This window comes from Cervus elaphus, chromosome 22, assembly GCF_910594005.1.
Source record: "Cervus elaphus chromosome 22, mCerEla1.1, whole genome shotgun sequence".
Taxonomy (NCBI): domain Eukaryota; kingdom Metazoa; phylum Chordata; class Mammalia; order Artiodactyla; family Cervidae; genus Cervus; species Cervus elaphus.
The window spans coordinates 17,514,912-17,534,883 of NC_057836.1; the positions used below are offsets into that span (position 1 = coordinate 17,514,912).

Genomic DNA, 19,972 nt, shown 5'->3' on the forward strand with positions numbered 1-19,972 from the left:
TTCCATTCCCTTCTCCACTGGACCACATTTTGTCAGAACTCTCCACTGTGACCTGTCCATCTTGGGTGGCCCTACACAGCATAGCTCATAGTTTCATAGAGCTAAACAAGGCTCTGGTTCATGTGATCAGTTTGGTTAGTTTTCTTTGATTGTGGTTTTCATCCTGTCTGCCCTCTGATGGATAGGGATAAGAGGTTAGTGGAAGTTTCCTGATGGGAGAGACTGACTGAGGGGGAAACTGGGTCTTGTTCTGATGGGCAGGGCTATGTTCAGTAAATCTTTCATCCAATTTTCTGTTGATGGGTGGGGCTGTGTTCCCTCCCTGTTGCTTGACCTGAGGCCAAACCATGGTGGAGGTAATGAAGATAGTGGTGACCTCCTTCAAAAGGTCCCGTGCACCCACTGCTGCACTCAGTGCCTCTGACCTTGAAGCAGGCCACCGCTGACCCACATCTCTGCCCGAGACTCCTGGACCCTCATGGGCATGTCTGAGTCAGTCTCCTCTGGGGTCACTGCTCCTATCTCCTGGGTCCTGGTGCACACAGGATTTGTTTGTGCCCTCCAAGAGTCTGTTTCCCCAGCCCTGTGTATTTTCCGGTGGTTCTATGGTGGGGTTAATGGCAACCTCCTCCAAGAGGGCTTATGCCATACCCAGGTCTGCTGCACCCAGAGTCCCCGCAGAAGGGCACTGCTGACCTGCACTGCCACAGGAGACACTCAGACACAGTTCTGGCTCAGTCTCACTAGGGAAAACCACTAGACAATTCAGGTATGACCTAAATCAAATCCCTTATGATTATACAGTAGAACTGACAAATAGATTCAACAGATTAGATCTGATAGAGTGCCTGATGAACTATGGATGGAGGTTTGTGACACTGTACAGGAGGCAATGATTGACATCATCCCCAAGAAAAAGAAATGCAGAAAAGCAAAATGGCTGTCTGAGGAGGCCTTACAAATAGCTGTGAAAAGAAGGGAGGCTAAAAGCAAAGGAGAAAAGGAAAAATATTCCCATTTGAATGCAGAGTTCCAAAGAGTAGCAAGGAGAGATAAGAAAGCCTTCCTCAGTGATCAATGCAAAGAAATAGAGGAAACAATAGAATGGGAAAGACTAGAGATCTCTTCAAGAAAATTAGAGATACTAAGGGAACATTTTACCCAAAGATGGACTCAATAAAGGACAGAAATGGTAGGGACCTAACAGAAGCAGAAGATATTCAGAAGAGGTGGCAAGAATACACAGAAGAACTGTACAAAAAAGATCTTTATGACCCAGATAATCATGATTGTGTGATCACTCACCTAGAGCCAGACATCCTGGAATGTGAAGTCAAGTGGGCCTTAGGAAACATCACTATGAACAAAGCTAGTGGAGGTGATAGAATTCCAGGTGCGCTATTTCAAATCCTGAAGAGTGATGCTGTGAAAGTACTGCACTCAATATGCCAGCAAATTTGGAAAACTCAGCAGTGGCCACAGGACTGGAAAATGTTAGTTTTTGTTTCAATCCCAAAGAAAGGCAATGCCAAAGATTGCTCAAACTACAACACAATTGCACTCATCTCAGACACTAGTAAGGTAATGCTTAAAATTCTCCAAGCCAGGCTTCAGCAATATGTGAACTGTGAACTTCCAGATGTTCAAGCTGGATTTAGAAAAGGCAGAGGAACCAAAGATCAAATTGCCAACAGCCGCTGGATCATCAAAAAAGCAAGAGAGTTCCAGAAAAACATCGATTTCTGCTTTATTGACTATACCAAAGCCTTTGACTGTGTGCATCACAATAAACTGTGGAAAATTCTGAAGGAGATGGGAATACCAGATCATCTGACCTGCCTCTTGAGAAACCTGTATGCAGGTCAGGAAGCAACAGTTAGAACTGGACATGGAACAACAGACTGGTTCCAAGGAAGAAAAGGAGTACGTCAAGGCTGTATATCATCACCCTGCTTATTTAACTTATATGCAGAGTACATCATGAGAAACGCTGGGCTGGAAGAATCACAAGCTGGAATCAAGATTGCCGGGGGAAATGAAAAAATATATATATATATTTTTAAAAAAAAGATTGTCGGGGGAAATAACAATAACCTCAGATATGCAAATGGCACCACCCTTATGGCATAAAGTGAAGAACTAAAGAACCTCTTGAGGAAAGTGAAAGAGGAGAGTGAAATGGTTGGCTTAAAGCTCAACATTCAGAAAACAAAGATCATGGCATCTGGCCCCAACACTTCATGGCAAATAGATGGAGAGACAGTGGAAACAGTGGCTGACTTTATTTTTCTGGGCTCCAAAATCACTGCAGATGGTGATTTCAGCCATGAAATTAAAAGACACTTATTCCTTGGAAGGAAAGTTGTGACCAACCTAGACAGCATATTAAAAAGCAGAGACATTACTTTGTCAACAAAAAAGGTCCATCTAGTCAAGGCTATGGTTTTTCCAATAGTCATGTATGGATGTGAGAGATGGACTATAAAGAAGACTGAGCTCTGAAGAATTGATGCTTTTGAACTGTGATGTAGGAGAAGACTCTTGAGAGTCCCTTTGACTGCAAGGAGATCCAACCAGTCCATCCTAAAGGAGATCAGTCCTTGGTGTTCATTGGAAGGACTGATGCTGAAGCTAAAACTCCAATTCTTTGGCCACCTGATGCAAAGAGCTGACTCATTTGAAAAGACCCTGATGCTGAAAGAATGAGGGCAGGAAGAGAAGGGGAAAACAGAGGATGGGATGGTTGGATGGCATCACAGACTCAATGGACATGGGTTTGGGTGGACCTGGGAGTTGGTGATGGACAGGGAGGCCTGGTGTACTGTGGTTCATATGGTCGCAAAGAGTTGGACACAACTGAGTGACTGAACTGACTGACTGTTAGGTCCATACCATTTCTGTCTTTTATTGCATTTATCTTTGCATAAAATATTCCCTTAGTGTCTCTAATTTTCTTGAAGAGATCTCTAGTCTTTCCCATTCTATTGTTTTCCTCTATTTCTTTGCATTGATCACTGAGGTAGGCTTTCTTATCTCTCCTTGCTATTTTTTGGAACTCTGCTTTCAAATGGGTATAATTTTCCTTTTCTCCTTTGCTTTTTGCTTCTCTTCTTTTCACAGTGATTTGTAAGGCCTCCTCAGACAGTCATTTTGCTTTTCTGCATTTCTTTTTCTTGGGGATGATGTTGATCATTGCCTCCTGTACAATGTCACAAACCTCCATCCATAGTTCATCAGGCACTCTATTAGATGTAATCTGTTGAATCTATTTGTCAGTTCTACTGTATAATCATATGGGATTTGATTTAGGTCATACCTGAATCACCTCCACCAGCTTTGTTCATAGTGATGTTTCCTAAGGCCCACTTGACTTCACATTCCAGGATGTCTGGCTCTAGGTGAGTGATCACACAATCATGATTATCTGGGTCATAAAGATCTTTTTTGTACAGTTCTTCTGTTTATTCTTGCCACCTCTTCTGAATATCTTCTGCTTCTGTTAGGTCCCTACCATTTCTGTCCTTTATTGAGTCCATCTTTGGGTAAAATGTTCCCTTAGTATCTCTAATTTTCTTGAAGAGATCTCTAGTCTTTCCCATTCTATTGTTTCCTCTATTTCTTTGCATTGATCACTGAGGAAGGCTTTCTTATCTCTCCTTGCTATTCTTTGGAACTCTGCATTCAAATGGGAATATTTTTCCTTTTCTCCCTTGCTTTTAGCTTCCCTTCTTTTCACAGCTATTTGTAAGGCCTCCTCAGACAGCCATTTTGCTTTTCTGCATTTCTTTTTCTAGGGGATGGTCTTGATTCCTGACTCCTGTACAATGTCATGAACCTCCATCCATAGTTCATCAGATACTGTGTATATCAGACCTAGTGCCTTAAATCTATTTCTTACTTCCACTGTATAGTCATAAGGGATTTGATTTAGGTCATACCTAAATGGTCTAGTGGTTTTCTCCATTTTCTTCAATTTCAGTCTGAATTTGGCAATAAGGAGTTCATGATCTGAGCCACAGTAAGCTCACAGTCTTGTTTTTGCTGAATGTATAGAGCTTCTCCAAAGAAGAAGCCAAAGAAGCCAAAGAGCTTCTCTTTGGCTGCAAGGAATATAATCAATCTGATTTCAATGTTGACCATCTGCCAAGAGAACACACTGGACCTAACAGAAGCAGAAGATATTAAGAAGAGGTGGCAAGAATACACAGAAGAACTATATGGAAAAGAATTTCAGAACCCAGAAAACCATGATGGTGTGATCACTCACCTTGAACCCGACATCCTGGAATGCGAAGTGGGCCTTAGGAAGCATCACTATGAACAAAGCTAGTGGAGGTGATGAAATTCCACTTGAGCTATTTCAAGTCCTAAAAATAATGCTGTTAAAGTCCTTCACTCAATATGCCAGCTAGTTTGGAAAACTCAGCAGTGGCCACAGGACTGAAAAAAGTCAGTCATCATTCCAATCCCAAAGAAAGGCAATGCCAAAGAATGTTCAAACTACCACACAGTTGCACTCATCTCATACCCTAGCAAAGTAATGCACAAAATTCTTCAATCCAGGCTTAAACAGTAGGTGAATGTGAACTTCCAGATGTTCAAGCTGGATTTAGGAAAGGCAGAGGAACCAGATATCAAATTGCAAACATCTGCTGGATCATCAAAAAAGCAAGAGAGTACCAGAAAAATATCTACTTTTGCTTTATTGACTATGCCAAAGCCTTTGACTGTGTGTATCACAACAAATTGTGGAAAATTCTTAAAGAGATGGGAATACCAGACCACCTGACCTGCTTCCTGAGAAATCTGTATGCAGGTGAAGAAGCAACAGTCAGAACTGGACATGGAACAACAGACTGGTTCCAAATTGGGAAAGGAGTACATCAAGGCTGTATATTGTCACTCTGCTTATTTAACTTATATGCAGAGTACATCATGTGAAATGCCAGGCTGAAAGAAGCACAAGCTGGAATCAAGATTGCTGGGGAAATATCAATAACCTCAGATACACAGATGACACCACCCTTATGGCAGAAAGCAAAGAAGAACTAAAGAGCCTCTTGATGAAACTGAAAGAAGAGAGTGAAAAAGTTGACTTAAAACTCAGCATTCAGAAAACTAAGGTCATGGCATCTGGTCCCATCACTTCATGACAAATAGATGGGGAAACAATGGAAACAGTGACAGTCTTTATTCTTGGGGGCTCCAAATCACTGCAGATGGTGACTGCAGCCATGAAATTAAAAGATGCTTGCTCCTTGGAAGAAAAGCTATGACCAGCCTAAACAGCATATTAAAAATCAGAGACATTCCTTTACCAACAAAAGTCCATCTAGTCAAAGCTATGAATATCCCAGTATTCATGTATGGGTGTGAGAGTTGGAATGTAAAGAAAGCTGAGTGCTGAAGAATTGATGCTTTTGAACTGTGGTGTTGGAGAAGACTCTTGAGAATCCCTTGAACAGCAAGGAGATCCAACAGGTCCATTCTAAAGGAAATGAGTCCTGAATATTCATTAGAAGGACTGATGCTGAAACTAAAACTCAAATACTTTGGCTACCTGATGTGAAAAGCTGACTCATTTGAAAAGACCCTGATGCTGGGAAAGATTGAAGGCTGAAAGAGAAGGGGACGACAGAGGATGAGATGGTTGGATGGCATCACTGACGCAATGGATATGAGTTTGAGTTGGCTCTGGGAGTTTGTGATGGATAGGGAAGCCTGGCATCCTGCAGTCCATGGAGTCGCAAGGAGTCCAACACCACTGAGTGACTTAACTGAACTGGTCTTAACTTCATTTTGTGGATCCATGTTAAATTCATGACTTAAATATGAAAATATAAAATCTTACTATTAACATTCTGTGAGTTTAAGACAGACACAGAAACAGACAGTAATTCACCTGCACATGAGATGTAGGCTTCCTCCTTTGGAGAGCATGAACTGTAATTCCAAGGGTCAGAAGGACACTGCCAGAGAGAGGTATCCATGTTCTGACACTGGATTCCATCTACCCACCGGGGTCTAAAACCTTCTCTAAGAGCAACAGAAGTGTTGAGACTTCCACTGTCCCCACAGCCAAGCTGTCTGCAGATCACGGACACGGTGATGTCTTCCATGGGGCTTCGGCAGACACTACCCCAGGTTCCGTTGTAGAAAACTTCCAGCCACCCAGCACACTGTTGGTCCTCGCTCACCATCCTGAGGGCCAGGAACTCTAAGATTGAAAGGGAGGAATCAGGACTGTGAGAACTTCACTCTTTGTTCAGGGTTATCCTCTCTCCCAGAAATAGTGGTCATTCCACCCTGAACCAGCTGAGGAGATACTCATTAAGTGATAAGACTGAAAGTTGTCTCCCTTTTACCTGACTTTGTCCATTTGTGTCTATATTTTTAGACATTTCTACCACCATAATGTAGTGAATATGAACAGAGAGGAAGAGCAACCTGGGCACCTGTAGGGAAGGGAGCTGAATTCTGCTTCCTGACAAAACCTCTAACAGTGTGAAAGGGATGTGATATAATATTGGGCAGGTGGCAGAATAACGAACCCTCAGATGTCTCATCCAAATCCCTGGAACCATGAATATGTTACCTTACCTGGCAAAAGGGATTTCACAGATGTGATTAAGGTTAAGAATCTTGGGATGGTGATATTAAGTTGGAATATTGTGGATTAACTATGTGAACCCAGTCTAATCACATTCTTATTGGATTGGTCAGAAAGTTCCTTTGGTTTTTAAGTCAAAACAAAAGACATTTTTCATGTTCACCAAGAACTTTATTGAACAGCATATTCATCATTTTGTTCCACTACCTTCTGCCGTTTTCAGGCAACTTCATAATTTCCTTTTCCCAAAACTTTTACTTTCTAAGCAAAGAACTATTCCAAGCGTGTTTTATAGTCTTCCAGGGAATTTAAATTTTTTCCATTAAGAGAATTTTGTAAAGATCCAAATGAATGGAAAGCTAAAACTGCATTGTCTGGTAAACACAGCTGATGAATCAGAACTAGCCAAACAGTGGCAGTTTTTGCCTGATCTACAAAGACGTACGTGGTCTTGCATTATTCTGATGGAAGATTATGCATTTTCTCTGGATCAATTCTGAATGCTTCATTAAGTGCAGCTTTCAGTTGGTCTAATGGGGAACAGTACTTGTTGGAATTATCATTTGGTTTTATGGAAGGTACTCCCTTAGTAGAGGACTCCTTTCCAATACCACCACATACACAAGATCACCTTTCTTTGGAAGAAGACTGGCCTTTGGTTGGTTGGTGATGGTTCATTTTCCTTGCCCCACAGTCTCTTTCATTCCACATTATTGTGCAGTATCCACTTTTTATCACCCATCACAATTTGTTTTAAAAGCAAAACGTTTTCATTACGTTTAAGTAGAGAATCTCATATAGAAATACTGCCATGGTTTTTTTCACTTATGTGAAACCCAAACGTCAAAGCAATTAATATAACCAAGCTGGTACAAATGACTTTCAGTGCTGGATTTGGACGTTTTGAGTATGTTGGCTATCTCCTGCATGGTTTAATGTTGATTATCTTCAAGCAATATCTCAATTAGATTGCTATCAACTTCAACTGGTCTACCCTACTGTGCAGTACCGTCCAGTGAGAAATCTCCAACACAAAACTTAATAAATCACTTTTGATGAATGTGATCAGTCACCACACTTCCATACACTCTACAAATTTGTTTTGCATCTCAGTTGTGTTTCTAACCTTTCCTGAAGTAATAAAGCATGATATGCTGAAAATGTTGCTTTTTTCATTCCATTTTCAATATTAAAATAGCTACACAAAAATTCACCAATTTTTTTTAAAAGATGCATGTTGATATGAAAGCTGCCACAAAACAATCTAACAAAATTGTTTCAAATGAAGTGAAAGACAACTAAGTGTTCCTAGATCATCTTACAGGAAAAAACCGGAGGAAGCTTTTGGCCAAACCAATAGAAGCACTCTTTCTTGGCTCTGGCTCCAGGGAGGTGTGGCTCTGGATAATGGTTAGAGACCTGCAGCATTGCTGGTCTGATGATGGATGAAGGGGGGCTATGAGCCAAGGAATGCAAATCGTTTGAAAAGAAACTTGATATAAAAAATGGGATTCTTCACCAAAGCCTCAGAAGTGATGTGGCCCTGCTGAAATCTTAATTCCAACAGGGAGATCCTGTTGAACATCGACCCTACAAAACCCCAAGGCAATAAATAAATATTGTTTTCAACCACAATGTGGTAATTTGTTACAGAAGCTAGTACCATGGACTTAAGATTTTCGTCCCACATGTAAGGCAAGGTGAATCCTACTTTCAACTGGAAATTCTAAGAAACGGCTCTGCCAGGAAACTCTGATGAGAAGAAAGGACTAGAAGATCCGCTGCTACAGGAGGAAGTGAAAGCACCTAGTCTTCACGTCTGCTGGAAAGATCGGATCCATGGGAGGAAGCTTCCATCTCTGGTCCTTTCGGCATCTCTCCCTCAGAGCTCAGACCCAGTCCTCCAGGGCCCCACCCCCTCCCCCAGCCTGTGGACTGTGTGCAGCACCCACCTGAGCAGATGACCCCCGCGTCCTGCTTGTGTCTGCAGTAGTGCTGCCCCCAACCCCGGGAAGGGCACTTCCACACGTGAGACTCATTTCCTGTGCAGTTCAAGTCGTTCAGCCAGATGGGTCCTGATCCCGCCCCGAAGTGAGCAGACCGCGTGGCGTTGAGGGCTTCTCCACAGCCCAGCTGCCTACACACCACACGGGCATCGTCCAGGTCCCAGCCGTCATCACAGATGGTGCCCCAGGAGCCCTGGTCAAGGATCTCCACTCTCCCCGCGCAGGGACCTCCCCCGTCCACCAGGCGGAGCTGTCTGCTGTCTGAGGAGAGAGAAATGGGACAATGGGGCGTTAATGGCGGCGGGGGCGGGGAAAATGTTCTTCTCTCCTGTGGGACCCTCACCTGAGCAGTAGGGGGCGCTCTCGTCCGAGGCTACAGAGCCTGCTGGTTCAGACACGGAGTCGTTGCACCTCGGCAGCACCTGGGTCTGGTTTCCTGTAGAAACAGCAATGATCAGAGGATTGGTGGATTGAAGAACAGGAAATCTAATTAAGCTAAATAACGACCTAGTGATAAAGTCTGATATAAACAATGTAACAGTAAGTTTATCATAATCTTAGAGCTCACCATTTCTAGGGAGAGTTGTACTTCTGACAGCACCACAATTGGTTTCAGCCAACCATTGCACTAAGAATAAGTTAAATAAGCTCTTTTGTCTCTAAATCTATCCATAAACAGGAAAAACAAAATAAAATCTTTCCCAAAGGGATCCTACCATTTTTTCATCTACAATGTCTATTCCTAAAAACAATACACATATAAAAGAAATCGCGTAGAAAACCAGGAGGAGAAAGACATTGGAAAGAATTTCCCAAGTTATTCAGCTACTAGAGTTTTCTGATGGAGAATTTAAATAGCCGTGATTGACGGCCTCGTGGAATTAATTGACAAAAGAAATTGACAAAATAACAACAGATAAAAATTCTAGAGCTAAAAAAAAAAATTCTAGAGCTGAAAATCTTAACAGCCATTATTAAGAAATAAAGGATGAGAGTTTCAACACATTAGCTTGGCATAAGGTAGAAACAGCAAACAGAAGATCAGAGGACAAATAGTCTTCGATTTAGAGATACAGGTCACGTAATCAGTGTCCTGGTTGCTGTTGCTGTTGCTCAATCATGTCTGACACTTTTTGAGGATCATATGGACTGTAGTCCACCAGGCGCCTCTGTCCATAGGATTTCTCAGGCAAGAATATTGGAGTGGGTTTCCATTTCTTTCTCCAGGGAATCTTCAAGAACCAGGGGTGGAACTTGTGTTTCCTGACTTGGAGGGTGGGTTCTTTACCACTGAGCCACCAGGGAAGCATGTCCTGTTTATATTTCTATATAATAAATTTTCCTATAAAACTTAGCCACTTAAGCAAAAAAAATATACTTCATTTTGCTTAAGACTTGCTGGGTAAGTAATTTGGGAAAGATCCCACTTGGCAGTTCTGCCTTAGAGTCTTTCATGTGGTTGCACTTAGATGTCATCTTGGGCTGAAGTCATCTGATGACTTGACTGAAATGTGGTTACATAAGGAAATCCCTTGAAGCATTTTAGGGATAAAGAGACATCATGTTTGCAACCTAATTCAGAAAGATTTTACATATTCATGGAGAAATGTGGTTGGAGGGGGACAGAGAACGAAAGACAGAAACAGAGATAGATAGAGATGTCAATTGGGGGGAGAGATTAAAGCAGAATACTAACATTGGGACATCCAGCTAAAGGTCTTCTGGAGTCTTATATTATTCTTACACCTTTTCTGTAAGTCTTAAATTACATTAAAATAAAAAAAAAAGGAAAAGTAAAAACAACTCAGAAATAAATCATTCCTAGGACACTTCGACGAAAAGTGAAGTGAAGTCACTCAGTCGTGTCCAACTCTTTGTGACCCCATGGACTGTAGCCTACCAGGCTCCTCTGTCCATGGGATTTTCCAGGCAAGAACACTGGATTGGGTTGCCATTTCCTTCTCCAACTAAAAGAAATACTTATAAAATCAAAACCAGAAAATGCCTAGGAGCAAAACCTAGCAAAAGATGGGTAAAACTTCTGAGAGAAACTGGAGACCTAACTGAATGGAGGGATATATATAATGTCAATGAATTGGAAGATTCAACATCATCAGTCAATCACCTCAAATTTCTGTGTAGATTAATCTCAAACAAAATACACTTATGCTTTTTTTCTTTTTTGGTGAAAAATGACAAGCTGAGGGATGTCTCTCCTGGTCCAGTGATTGAGAATCAACCATGCAATGCAGAGGACTCAGGTTCGATCCTTGGTGTGAAAACTAAGATCCCACATGCCACAGAGGATCTAAGCAAGAGCTTCACAACTAGGCAGTCCATGTGTCATAACAGATTCCACAAGAAGTAATGAAGATCCATACACTACAACTAATGCTCAACACCACCAAATAAATACATATGTTTTTAAAATGAAAATCTGATTCCAAAATTGAAATAAAATACAAAAGAACAAGAATGACCAACACAGTTGACTTAAAAAGCAACAAAAGTAGAAGAGTTAACAATATAAAGTAACTCTTATACATAAAAATTATCCAGACTTACTATAAAGTTACAATAATTAAGAAAATGCAGTATTGGTGCAAGGATAGACAAATGATACAATGGAATAAAAAAGAGTCTTAAAAAAAGACATATGCTCTTCTTATGACAAAGGTGGCACTGCAGTGGGGAAAAAAGTCTTCTCAGAAAAAGATTCTGAGTCAGTTCGATGTCATATGAAACTTGGTCTTAACTTACATAGATATCAGTTGCAGAAGGGATGCACAATTCTACCCAAGAGAAAAATAATTAAACTTCTACAAGATACTCTTGGAGAATGTTTTTATGGTCTTGGAGTAGACAAAGTTCTTTTTAAAGGATATAAAAAGCATTAAATGTAAAGGAAGAAGTTAGTAAGCGGCAATTTCTTAAGATTAAGAGATTGGCTCATCAAAGGACACCATACAATTAAAAAAATGAAAATGAAAGACGAAAGGTTAAACACACAAGATAAATAACATGTTTGCACCCAAAGTCATTGTCATGGTAAGTTGTAGCATCATTTTTGTAATAGTCAAGAATAGGAAACAACTCAAATCTCTACTATCTATTGTGGAATGGATCAATTCGTGGTCGTGTGATCATTCAAAGACATAGTCTGCTGTAATAAAAATTAATAAAATGCTTCTATAAGCAACATCATGAGTGAATCTCAAATATAATGGTGACTTGATGTTATACACAAAAGAAAACATACTGCATAATTTTATATTCAGTTCAAAAAATGATAAAACACTCTATGGTAGTAGAAGTTAAGAAGGCAGTCTTAGCTGGAGAAGAGGGAGACACAGTCATGGGGAAGCAACCGTAACTGTGGTGCTGGGGATGTTCTCTTTGATGATCTGGGTACATGACTGAAGCCTACACTTACTGCTTGTACATTCTTTTCTATGATTATATTTAAATAACACTGTTACTTAAAAATACATTATTTCCCCTTACCACTTCTTGCCCTGACTTGGAAAATGAATGAACAATGAGAAGAACCACATTTCACCATGAAATATCTGACTTTTGATGCCAGTTTCCTGTCACTCTCTGCTCTTGGGACATTTCACTCCAGGAGCATCCTGAGTACCAGTAGCCCTTCACCCTCTCTTACCTGAGCAGATCACAGAGGCCGTGTTGCCATCGGAACAGTCAGGACCACCCAGGGCAGTCACAGGACAACTCCACAGGAAGAACTCCACCCCAGAACAGTGAAAACGGACTGTTGAGATCTGCTCACTTCCTTCCACACAGCGTGGCTCTCTAGGGGTGGAAACGGCGACTCCACAGCCGAGCTGACGACAGACAACATTGGCATTGGCCAGACTCCAGTGGGAGGCACAGAGCGCTCTCCATCGTCCAGAAAAGTTCATCTCCACCTGCCCCTCACACTGAGAGGAGCCATTTGACATGAGCCGGACTTCTGTGTACATTGGTAGAAGAAGACAGGGTTTCAACAAAGTCTTATTTTCTCACCTGAACAAGGTAAGTGGAGAGGTTATAAACCTGATCTACAGCTCACCTGAACAGACAATCTGAACAGCTCCACTGTGGTGACACCTGCTCCCTGGACAGGGCACTCTGGGGCAGGACCAGAGCTCAGGCTCCTCCCCCTCACACCTGAACTCTTCAGCCCAGACCCGGCTATCTGACTCTCTGAAGGGCACGTGTCCCAGGACAGACACAGCCTTGCCACATCCCCGTTCTGCACAGATGACCTGGGCAGTGGGGAGTGTGAAGTTTCCATCAGACACTGGGGTCCAGTCTTCTCCAGAATGAACTTCTACTCGCCCTGAGCAGGGTCCTTCTCCTCCAGCCAACCGCACAAATCCTAAGAGAAACAAACAAGCAAACCCAGTGAATGCTCTTGATCCTGACTTGACAAATGAAAACAGCAGATCACAGGCAATGATGTGAATGCTTTTCTTTTCCAGGAGCGGGGCATGGAGAGAGAAGTTGATAGTTGGTTTCAGAATTGCCTTTTCATGAACAAGATTCAGAAGAGAAATACAGAAGAATTTGCAGGGTCAGTTTGGGGTGACTGTATCCCAACAATGTATACTCTGAGAATGGTTAAAAATATGAATTCCTTATCTACAGGACTGGAAACTACAGAGCTCAAGACCTATCATCAGAAATGGCTGAATACCAGGAACATGTACTTTATCATTGGTTGGAGGAGTGAATTTTTCACATTTAGGAGCCCAGGACTACAGAGCCCAAGGAAATTGCATAATGTGTTGGCACTCAAACATCAATGCAGACATATAAAGAACAGAACCACCCCAGAAAGGTATGGACTATGACATAGTAGAGATCTGTCATCTAGACAAAGTTAGAAAATTTTCCTGAGACCTGTGAGGCTATTATTTTGAATAGTTTTCTTTCCCAGGGGCTAGTCCTCAAGTGACTTAGGTAAGGAGAATCATGAAGCAGGATCTAAGAGTGCATGCCAACCTGTAGGAAGGTTGTCTGGGAGAAGAAATATAGACATTATAAATAATCAACATTTATGATTTTTATATTTTTCTGGTAATTTTTAATGGCAAAAATTCCAAGAATTTCTTAGGTGACTTCAGTGGGAAAGAACATGAGTTAAGAAAGCTCTGAGAGTCATAGGAGAGGGGGTGTGGTCCTAACCATCACTCTTGAAACCCCAGGATTTGTCAGTAACTTTGGGAGAGAGTGAGTTCTGATTGGAAGTTTCAGGACTGTGAGTTTGCCAAACAGTTCCTACTACAGGTATTTCTTCTGACTCAGAAATCACAAAAAAATGCTAAAGGGTGATATTTAACTGCTTTTAACTCTATTATTGTGCTTTTTCTGTATTCATATTTGAGATCAAGATGATATAAAAGGACATTCCCCTGCTCTCATTCTCCCACAGAAACAGGGTGCCCCCAGCAACATGCATACTAACTTCAGACAGAACTGTGGACCCAGAATCAGCTCCATGATGTTGCTCCAACCCTGCACCACCATGGTCCTGGGCAGTCCTTTCTGCCCAGATATCCAGAAGGAGGCACAACCTGTTGGCAAACCTGATAATAGGAGGGCAAACTGCAGACCTGAGTACGGATTATGAAGCAGCCCTTTGACTTAGGTCCAGACCCATTCTACCACCATAGGGAGGCAATCCTGACCATGCAGGAACCCAGAGAAAACCACACCCATCCATGCCTTTGCTACACACCCACTGACCGTAGACCCCAAAGCAGCTCCAGGAGCAGCCACATAACCTGACTCCAGCTTTGCTAGTCCATGATCCCAGAGGCAGTCCTATCAGTTCAAGGACAAGGCAATAAATATTTACTTGTGGAAACCAGTCTATAAAGTCTGGAAGAAGTGTCTGCTCCTTCAAATGCACAGTCACCAGTGCAAGCCTACACAGATCATGAAGAATCTAGCAAACATGACACCATCAGAGGAAACTAATAAACTCCAAAACTGATCCTAAAGAAATAGAGATCTATGAACTACTTGATACAAAATTCAAATTCATTGTTTTGAAGCTCAGTGACCTACAAGAGAATGCAGAGAGACAAGTAAACACAATCAGGAAAACTCTACATGAACAAAATGAGAAGCTTCATTAAGAACCAGAAAACATAAATAAAAGAACCTAACAGAAATTCTGGAGCTCAAGGATTCAATATGAATTACAAATCCAAGGGAAAGCATCAAGGAAACTCTATCATGGAAACCAAAGAATCAGTAAGGTTGAAGACATTCCATTTGAAATTAGCAGGTTAGAAAAACAAAAAGAAAAAACCGTGAACAGAATACATAGCACATATGGGATACCACTAGCAATATACATATATATTTGAGAATCCCAGTAGCAAAAAAGAAAGAAAGGAGCAGAAAGCTTATTCAAAGAAATAATAACTGAGAAATTCCCAAATCTAGGGAGGGAAATGGACATCTTGATTCATGAAGCCTATGAGTTCCCAAATAGGTGGAACCCAAAGAGGTCCACACCAAGACATGCTATGATTAAATTACCAAAATTTAAGAAAAAGAGAAATTTTTGAAAACAGAGAAAAAGCGACGTGTCATCAAGAAAAACCCTTTAAAACTAGAAACCTGAAGGCCAAGAGAGCAGCATGATACATCAAAAGTACCACAAGAAACAAACCTTGCCAACCCAATCATCAGAGCTTTACATGGCTAAACTGTCTTTTAAAAATGGGAGTATTAGATACATACACACACACAAAAGGGCTTCCCAGGTTTCTCAAAGGTAAAGAATCAGCCTGCCATTGCAGGAGACACAGGTTCAAACCCAACCACCACTACCACCAAAATAGCAATAATATATGCATATTATATGTTATACAATATGTGTGTGTATATACTATGTAATGTATACATGTTATATATACATTTGTGTGTGTGTTAGTTGTTCAGTCATGTCCAACTCTGTGCGACTCCAAGGACTGTAGCCCACCAGGTTCTTCTGTCCATGGAATTCTCTAGTCAAGAATACTGTAGTGGGTAGACAATCCCTTCTCCAGGGATCCTCCCAACCCAGGGATCAAACCTGGGTATCCTGCCCTGTAGGAAGATTTTTTACCATTTGAACCACCAGGCTCAAATGAAATATATGTCATATATATAAATGACAAGCAAAATCTGAGGGATTTCATCATCACTACATTACCAAAGTGCTAAAAGGAGTTTTTCAAGTTTAAATGCATAAACATGGATTAAAACAAGATCCAACTACATACTGTGTATAAGAGACTCACTTTAGATTTCGTGACTCAGGTAGGCTGAAAGTGAACAGGTGGAGAAACAGATGCCATGCAAACAATAACCAAAAGAGATCAAAGTCAGGCAAAAGAGACTTTAAGTCAAGAACTGTCACAAGAGACAGTTCAGCTGGAAGATATAACAACTACACATATATATGCACCCAACATTATAGCATTTCAATATGCAAGACAGCATGGACAGCTCTTAAGGGAGAAGTAGAAGCAATACATTAACAGTAGAAAACTTCAATATCCCACTCTCTATAATTAACAGATCATTCAAACAGAAAATCAATATGCGTTCTTCTCAAGCACACATGGAATATTTTCCAGGGTAAATGACATGCTAGGCTACAAACAAGTCTTAACAAATTCAAGAAAATTTGAATCATTCCAAGGATCTTTTCTGACCATAGTGGAATGAAACTAAAAGTCAACAAACTAAAAGTCTGTAAGAAAACAGAAAAATCAGGAATAGATTGAAAGTAAACAATATACATATTTTAGATTGTATTTCAGAATTGTACTTTCTATATCTATAATGAATGCCATTGGACTTTTGAGAGGGATTGCATAGAACCTGTAGATCACTTTGAGTAGTGTAGACATCTTAACAATATAGATTCTTCCAACCCATGAACACAGGATGCTTTTTCATTTATCTATATCTTCATTAATTTCTTTCATATATGATTTATAATTTTGAGAGAAGGTGGCATGCTGCAAAAAGAGAAGGAGAAGGGAATAAGAAGTAAGCAGAAATCAAGTAAGGCCTAATTTGCAGAGTTCTGAGTTTCAAAAGCCTCAATCTGTATAAAATACACAAGTATTGGGGGGAAAGAGTTGTTAAATTAGTAATTAGCATATTTCATTGCACTCTGCCCCTCCTGTATGCCACCTAACTGTTTCATCCTTTCCTATTTCTCCCACCTCAGACAAGCAAACACAATTTTAAAACATACGGATGGATGGCAAAGAAAATGGAAAAAGGAAAGCAACTGCTGTAGAAGTAGAGTTTAATCTGGGTATGTGGCAAGCAAAAGTGGGATAACAAGAAGTTTTGAAGTTAAAGTAGAGAAACCAAAATAAAAATTTATCACTTTGCCACCCAAGGAACATATTTTGAAGAGAATGCAATATAATTCAATGAAAAACATTGTTTGATTCATCAAGTAAAATTCCCTGCTATTTGACTGTATTATATTAGTGTCTATATTCTGACTATTTATTGCTAGAATTCTTTCTGTTAAAGGACAACTAGCAATGCCCAACATCCAATCAAAAGTTACAAGGCTTTCTAAAAAAGAAAAATGAAACTCATAGCAAAATTTTAAAAGAGCAATCACTAAAGACAGATTCCAGAATAACAGAAATTATTTAATTGACTGCTAATAAAGACACTAATATATATATGCTTAGCTAAAATAAAACAGAGAGAAAAAACTAGAAAATAGCCAAATGGAACTTCTAAACCTGAAAAATCAATATATGGAATGAAAAATTGTCTGGATTAGCATAAAAAGAGGTTAGAGATGGCAGAACAAAAAAAGGGGGTGGGGAAATTAAACACCCATCAATAGAGACTATCCATACTGAAGCAGAGAGAAAAAAAGGGCAGAAAACAAACCATGAATGGGAATTCTGTGGCACTTGGGACAAGAGTAAACCATGTAAAAATATGTATATTTGGAGACTCAGAATGAGGGATGAGTAGAAAACTAGTTGTAAATAATGGATGGAATTTTCCCCAAATTTAATGAAAGCTATAAACCAAGCCAAAAAGCTAAACAAAGTCTAAAAGACAAAAATAAGGAAAACTACCTCAGACTCCTGATAATATAATTTTGGAAAACCAGTGATAAACCAAAAAAAGAAAAAGCGAGTGCCATGAAACATTGACATGTTATGTAAAGGGGGACAAAAATAAGTATTACTGGCTATTTATTAGAGGCAATTCTAGCCATAGGCCAACATAAAAATATCTTCAATGTCTGTCACAAAAATTTCTAAACTGGAACACAGTCACTGATGAAAATATTTTTAAAATTATTAAAAGTTGAAATATTTTCGTATAAAAAAGATGATAGAATTTGAGACCACCAGACCATCACTACACACAAAAAAATGTTCCAGTAAGGTATTCAAGTGATAACATGTGAAAACTTCAGTCTACCCAAAGCTGCAAAGACTGCTCTAAATGATAATTCTGTGGGTAAATACAAAAACTATTGCACATTTTTGAGATAATAGAATATTTAAGACAAAAATAATAGCAACATTTTATGACTTATTAATTTGTTTTATTATTTGTTAAGTGACAAACTGTCATTATAAGGGCTTCCCTAAAATTTCAGTTGGTAAAGAATCTGCCTGCAATGTAGAAGACTCCAGTTCAATTCCTGGGTCAGGAAGATCTGCTGGAGAAGGGATAGGATACCCACTCCAGTATTCTTGGGCTTCCCTGGCGGTTCAGCTGGTAAAGAATCCACCCGCTATGCGGGAGGCCTGGGATCGATCCCTGGGTTGGGAAGATCTCCTTTGGGAAGGGAAAGGCTACCCACTCCAGTATTCTGGCCTGGAGAATTCTATGGACTTTATAGTGAATGGGGTCGCAAAGAGTCGGACATGACTGAATGACTAACTTTCAGTTTTCCCTTATCATTTAAAGGTAAAATATGAAAGATGGCAGAGTATAATGACTTAAGCACACCTCCTCTCACAAAAGCACCAAAATCACAACTAACTGCTGAACAACCATCAACAAAAAAGAGTATAACCTATCAAAAACGATATTCTACATCCAAAGACAAAGAAGAAGACACAATAAGATGGTAGGAGGGATTCATTTACAATATAATCAAATCTCATACCCACCAGGTAAATTATTAACAAACTGGAAAATAATTATATGACAGATTCCCCACAGAACGTTTCTGAAACTCAGGTCAAGCTCCCCACCCTGGGGGTCTGGCATCAGGAAGAGGAGTCCCCAGAGCACTTGGTTTTGAAGGACAGGGGGCTTGATCACAGGAACTCTGCAGGAATAAGGGAAGGAAGTGAAGGGAAAGTCGGTCAGTCATGTCCAACTCTTTGTGACCCCATGAACCGTAGCCTGCCAGTCTCCTCTGTCCACGGAACTCTCCAGGCCAGAATACTGGAGTGGGTAGCCTGGAGTTGGTGATGGACAGGGAGGCCTGGTGTGCTGCGATTCATGGGGTCACAAAGAGTCGGACATGAATGAGTGACTGAACTGAACTGAATTGAGCCTTTCCTTCCTCCGGGGGATCTTCTCAACCCAGGGATTGAACTCAGGTCTCCTGAATTGCAAGCACATTCTTTACTGTCTGAGCCACCCGGAAGGCCCAAGAATACTGGAGTGGGTAGCCTATTCCTTCTTCAGTGGATCTTCCCAACCCTGGAAATGAACCAGGATCTCCTGCATTGTACACAGATTCTTTACCAGCTGAGCTCCTAGGGAAGTCCATTGGGGTCCAGGGGAAAAACCATGACTTCCCAGAAGCCAAGGCCAGACAGACCTGCTTGTCTTATAGAGTCTGCTGGGGAGGTGGGGGCAGCTGTGGCTCACTGCAGGGACAAGGACATTGGTGGCACAAGTACCAATGAGTACTCATGGGTGTGAGCTCCCCTGGAGGCTGCCATTTTGACACCAAGACCTGGCCCCACACGACAACCTGCAGGCTCCAGTAATGGGATGCCTCAGATCAAACAACCCACAGGGCAGGAACACAGCCCTGCCCGTTAGCAGATAGGCAGTCTAAAGTCTTCCTGAGTCCACAACTACCTCTATACACATCTTTTGGCATGGCCCTTCACAACAGAAGATCAAGAACTAGCTCCACCCACTAGTCAGCAGGCACCAATCCCTCCCATCAGGAAGCCTGCCCAAGCCTCTAGATGACTCTCACCCGTCAAGGGGCAGACACCAAGAGGAAGAAGAATGACAGTCCTCCAGCCTATGGAAGAGAGACTATAAACACCAGAAAGTTAGACAAAATGAGACAACAGAGGAATATATTTCAGACAAAGGA

The 19,972-nt window shown here is 40.9% G+C and overlaps 1 protein-coding gene across 1 annotated transcript in view; it reads right to left on the reverse strand.

Annotated features, from left to right (window-relative positions):
* Positions 1 to 19,972, reverse strand: part of LOC122679941 — a 405,877-nt gene that overhangs the window by 12,151 nt on the left and 373,754 nt on the right. Inside the window, 2 exon segments of the mRNA XM_043880800.1 lie at positions 5,903 to 6,217; positions 8,563 to 8,877. Coding sequence (XP_043736735.1) covers positions 5,903 to 6,217; positions 8,563 to 8,877 — 630 coding nt within the window.